Raw genomic sequence first — 6,000 nt, forward strand, 5'->3', positions numbered from 1 at the left:
TTTGTAACTACTTGCTGCCATCTAGCAGTCATTTGGATATTTGCAACCTGGAAATGATAGCCTTTCTTAGTGCTTCAGGGAATTTCACAGGCTTTTTCACTGTGCAAGTCTATCCATGTGCAAAATGATCTGTATAATTTTTTCTCTAATAGGTCATCTTTAAAAACAAAACAAAATTAATGATCTGTTTTGGCTCTGATTTACACTTTATCTTTTCATTTCACTAGCGATTCTTCAAAGTGGTTTGGCAGGAAAAAAAGAACGGGGTAAGGAACAAAGTATTTATTTCCTTGTCAAATCAATAATTAATTAATGGATTATTATGTATCTTATGATGGTCTTAGGATGTTAAAAAATAACATCCACCTGCAGGGAAAGCAATGATACTTTTTTTTGCAGCCCTACTTTTTTGTGAAAATCAAAGGTTTGTTTTATTCAGAATTATTCCCATATCACATTGTGGGGAATAAGGGTTTTCCAGGGTATGAAATCTATTGCAAGGAAATCACATTTAACTGCTTGCATCATTTTATATATTTGTAGAAGAACAAATGTTAAAATATGGCTACCCAGCTTATACCACATCTTGTGCCTGGCTAGGTTATCCAGACCACTGCCTAAAGCAGGTTTGTTTTTTCCACCTTATTCTCATTTCAGCTTTGAGATGCACGAATATGCCACAAAAAAATATGTAACTGAATTAGCATTTTGCAGGGGAATTTTTGAAAGCAAGCTCTATTCTAAATGGTTACATGTACCCTTTGGTATGGATGTGTTTGAGATGGTTTACCTACTATTGTGCATGGCATGACATCTTTGGAGCAGAATGTTCACCTAAGAAAGAGATTATATGAATTAGTTCTGGCAAGGTAAGAAGCAAATAGCCCGAAACCAGACTAGTCTGTTACCCTGTGTGGCAATCGATTCTCTCACCAAAAGAGAGAATCCTATAATCCACTGCATTGCACAGGGAAAAAGCAAAAGCAGTAGAATTTGATCTCGCTACAGGTAATCCCCAACTTACAACTATAGTTGGGACCAGAATTTCCATTGTTAAGATGTCATGTGACTGCATTAATCAACAACCGTAATCCCAGCAATCCCAGTTGTGGTTAAGCAATGTTGCTGGTCATTAAGCAGATGCAATCCCAGGTAAGGCATGCAGAGAGATTGGGGAAGAGCCTGGGAGGCTCCACTCAGGAGCTGAAAATCCCCTGCAGAAATCCAAGCAGCATTTTCCGCCCTGATTGAAGAGAGATTCGCATGCAACCTTCACTAGCCCTCCCAGGGTCTCTGAACCTGCCTGAAACACCCTGCATTCCTTACCTTACTGTGCTGCCTCTCCATCCTCTGTTTGGATTTTTAGCTCTTCAAGTCTTAAGTATCTGAGCTCCATTTCTGCACCCCACCAGAGGAGTTCAGCTTCCATTGGCAGTCATCTCAGCCAGTCCCCAGAGAAAAGAGGGAGTCCTTTTGGCAAGCAGCAGCAATTTGCAACCTTCTCTGCCAGCTTCACATTGATTTTCTGGGGAAGCTTGCAAAAAAGATTGCAAATGGCAGTCATGGGTGCTTGGCAACGGGTTGTAAGTGCAAATACATTTGACAAGCACCCAGATTGCAATCATGTGACTGCAGGAGTGGTGGTGCAATGTTTTGTAATGGCCAGAACTGCTTTCCACTTTCCAAGACCCTCATAATTCTGGACCGTTGTTAAATAAATAGTCATAAGCTGAAGACTAGCTTTATTAATGGGACTTGCTTTGACACATAGGAATGGCTAAAATTCTTTCAAAGCAGCTTAATTAGCTATTGTAGTAAGGTTAGTTATCAGAAATCTACATTGCCAAATCCTGCCTTAGCCACTTTCAGTTCTAGCATTTGCCAAGAGAAGCTTAATTAATCCTGTTTATTTGTCCCATTTGACTACCTTGTTTATGATAGGCAGAGTTTGTGAAATAAATCACATTCCTTTTACAGTTTTATGTATACACCCTGTTTCTGCTTGCAACAGGGGTGAAGATATTACCCTTCCCTACTCTTGGGTTGTAGCTGTTGCTTCCACTCACACCTCTTGTTTTTTTAAGCAAGAGCTCTTATCAAGACTTCTCTACTGGTTGTCCTTCAGATGACTTGGCTGAGCACAGACCTGTCATCCCAGTCATTAGTCTTCTGGCTGGGGTAGGTGCTACTGGAAAGTAGCTGGTTAGAAAAGGCCAAGAGACCAATGAATCTTAAAAGCCAATATTAAAGGAAGCATTAACACATGGTTCACTTATGAAATATTCTTCTGCAGAAACTATACAGCTTTTTAAAAAACCTAAATATACAATATACATACATATTATCTTGAGTTTGGTGCACCCAGTCGGCCCAAATATGGGAGAAAGGTTCTCCCTTAATTCTTTGTTAGCAATCCAAATTTTGAAAAACATATATGATGTCGCAATTGCGACTGCTGCCGCCTGTGGATGGCTCTAGTTTGAGCTGATACAGGCAAAAGATTCCTTTCTCCCATATTTGGGCCCACAGGGTGCACCAAATTCAAGATAATCCTTCTCCCCTGTCTCATAGCTGACAAAGTGAGAAAGAGCCTGTGGCCTAGAGGTTAATACATCTGCCTAACATGCAGGCAGCCCAGGTTCGAATCTCAGAAGGGTATGTCTGGTTGAAAAGAACTAAAAAATTCGAAATGGCTATTCCAGTTCTCCCTTAATTCTTTGTTAGCAATCTAAATTTTGAAAAATACATACATATATAGAAGAGGGAAAGAGGAGGGGGGAGGAGGAGCAAGAAGAGACCACTGACTTACAATCAAGAGTGGGGGAGGGTGTTTGGGATCGCAATGGAACAAATGATGGTATGGAATGGAATTACCCCGTAACCTGTAACAGAGAGAAAGACAGCATGGGGATAAACAGTATTAAAGAGGAAGAGGGAAAAAGGGTCCGAACAAAGTTAAGAACTAGCACTGTGAGAACAAGCAAGAGTGCTCAAAAGAGTGATAGGGGGGAATTAGATGCAGACGCCAGAGAAACGACCAGAGTGCAGATTAACCGGCTAGGACCGATGACGCGCTCTAGGAGCCGGGTGCAGACCCTAGCCAACCTTATTTAAGGTGTTTCCGATGACTGGCTTTTAACCCTGACGATGTTGGGAGCTCCCAACAAAAGCTTGGTTTTATTAAAGTATTTTCTTACTTGAATCCTCCTGGTGATCATAAGTTATTTATTTTATAATACATATATACATATACATATATATACAGTATATATATTAGTTTATACTTTCTAGAGGTCTGACTGATGTAATTTGCTTGGCAGCTATGCACTGAAGCTCTGAAAGATGGATGGACCAGGTACAGTAATGTTTTTCTTGTGCATGCTTCTAAGCACAATAGTAGATGTTGAGAGATATGCTGGGCAAAGTCACTCAGTGACCTCCTTCCTGCAGCTGGCAGATCCTGGGTCTTATCATTGTCAGTCCAACACCTTAAACGCTACACTATACTGAACTAGCTCACTTTCTGAATTTGATAAGATATACAACAGTGCAGGAATACTTTTACAATGTACTGCAGAAACTCTGCTTTTTGAAAATGGTGTATCACAAGCAATACCTCTTTATTCCATTCCCCCTTTTTGGCAGCAGATACACTGTTCTCTTCAGATTAGATCAGTGTTTCTCAACTTCAGCAACTTTAAGATGTGTGGACTTTTAATTCCCAGAATTCGCAAGCTAGTGTTGAAGTTGAGAAATACTGATCTAACTCACTGCACTGCATAGGCAGGCAGAAAAAAACAATAGAACTTGAACCTTGACTTAAAGTTCAGAAACACTGCTGTACGGTGTAGAGATGTTAAAGAAAAGAAACTTCTAAAAAAGTAAATACGTCTATGGTGCTGCCAATAGCCACGTAGTCATCAGGAATTAACCTGTGGAGAATAATTTTAGTAGGCATAATTTGCATTGCCTGGATAGATTGGGAAATGATTTGCAGAAGTTTAAAATGCCCAAGTTTAAAATAAACTAATCCTGATGTAATGTCAAATTCCTTGAATTTTAGGAAGCCTCCTCTTACTTGAGCCCAATCTCAATGGAACTTTCCCATCATTTTTTTCTGATAATATTAATAATATGGAATGATACAAGAAAAAAAATTTCTACAATAAAATTGTCATAAGTTTGGCAGTTATTGAGGAATAGTTCATATTTTATTGCAAATGTGTGCCTAGGTACAAGGTGAAAGTTGGAAAAGATCTCCAGGATGACATTCGGAGATGCAAACTTGTTAGAGAAATGATTGGTGCTGAAAATATACTGGTATGTATGTACATTTGTATGATGCCAAATAAGCTATATTTTAGAATTTGAAAAATAGAGAAAAACTTACTAGAAACAGATTAGTCAAGTCTTCTTATCAGTGCCCTGAATTATTCCTAAAGCAGGATACAGAAGAATTTGATTTTCGTCTCGACATGCTTGCTAAATGTTTTTTTTTTAAAAAAATGAAATAAAAATAACAATACCATTTTTCAAAATAAATTTTCAGTAATATTAGCCAGCAGATATGTCATTTAGGGCACTGACCATCTTAGCAGTAGGCTTGTCTTAAGCCTATGTCACTTTACATCTGTTTTAATATAGTTACAGGAACAATCTACAGCATCATACTGAATTTAGACTGTATTTATTCATAGTTGTTGGATGCCAACCAAAGATGGGAGGTGGAAGAAGCCATAGACTGGGTCACTAAACTAGCTGAGTTCAAACCACTATGGATTGAGGAACCAACTTCTCCTGATGATATTCTTGGACATGCAACAATTGCTAAGGTAAGAGACATTGTTTCAATTAATAGAGTTGCTATCCACCAGAAAGCCATGTTGATTTATTGGCTGGACAGCTACATTGGAACTTCAGGATTCTAGCAAAAGTTGTTAACATAGGCCTGGTAAGAGATCCTTTCACATACTCAACATATATTCCATTAAATTTAAATGACTCATATTTTTGGATTATAATACAGTAAAAGGCTGAAATGTATTTTTGTGTGTGAGCTGATTAATCAGCACTACTCTTTGAATCATGTATTTTTAATATATCCGTGCCTATGTCCCAATTATATACAAAAGATACCTATAGTCAAACTTCATTAGAGTATCAGGGGGCTTATATTTGCACCATAGTAGAAATGCAGTACTGGATAAGATCTATTGATTTCATGCTGATTTAATGTACATAACTGTACCATTTATTAAGCGCATTCTATATGGTCACATGCTTTCTTATATGTAACTCTTGGTAATTAACTAATTGATTAATTTCAAAGCAAAAAAATACTAGCAGTTCTATTGATGTTTTCAAGTTTCTTCTAATTGTATAATATGGACAAACTGCAGAAACTTCATTTTGTTTATTTGTTGTAAGTATGTTTGGACACGCTTAAAAACCTATGATATATTACGAATTTTTTTTTTAGGCATTAGCACCATTAGGGATTGGAGTTGCAACAGGAGAACAAGTGAGTTTATTTACTAATGCTTAATTGTATATTTTGAATGTTGCCGAGATAATTTTATGATACCTCACGATAGTTTTCATTACCTACATTTCTCTTGAATTCCATTTGGGAAATTTTGTTCTGATAGTTAAAATCAGATGATTTCTACTACTTGGTGCCATTATATCTTAAGGAAACAGATAAGTATGGACTCATGCACTCATTCAGTTAATTTAACCTTAAAATGTGGATAAGTTTTTCAGAAACTTACTATATTTGATCCATATCCATCATTGACTGGTTATTTATTTATTTATTTATTTATTTATTTATTTAATTTTTATCCCGCCCTTCTCCTTACGGACTCAGGGCGGCTGACAGCCTTATAAAACAGATACAACAATAAAATACCCAGTTTAAAACCTAATTAAAAAGAAATATTTACTGTGGCCTATGTCAATTAAAATTTCTCTTAAAACCCCACTAAAAATTCCCCTAGG

General features: G+C 37.3%; 1 protein-coding gene across 1 annotated transcript in view; it reads left to right on the top strand.

Moving 5' to 3' along the window:
• The window catches only part of ENOSF1 (enolase superfamily member 1), a 28,639-nt gene that overhangs the window by 14,716 nt on the left and 7,923 nt on the right, over positions 1-6,000 (top strand). Inside the window, exons 7-12 of the mRNA XM_015813469.2 lie at positions 228-266; positions 544-626; positions 3,321-3,355; positions 4,233-4,320; positions 4,698-4,832; positions 5,480-5,521. Of these exons, the coding sequence (XP_015668955.1) occupies positions 228-266; positions 544-626; positions 3,321-3,355; positions 4,233-4,320; positions 4,698-4,832; positions 5,480-5,521 (422 nt within the window). The remainder of the gene's footprint in view (positions 1-227; positions 267-543; positions 627-3,320; positions 3,356-4,232; positions 4,321-4,697; positions 4,833-5,479; positions 5,522-6,000) is intronic.

Source organism: Protobothrops mucrosquamatus, unplaced genomic scaffold (genome assembly GCF_001527695.2).
Source record: "Protobothrops mucrosquamatus isolate PMUCROS unplaced genomic scaffold, P.Mucros_1.0 scaffold158, whole genome shotgun sequence".
In the NCBI taxonomy this organism is placed as follows: Eukaryota; Metazoa; Chordata; class Lepidosauria; order Squamata; family Viperidae; genus Protobothrops; species Protobothrops mucrosquamatus.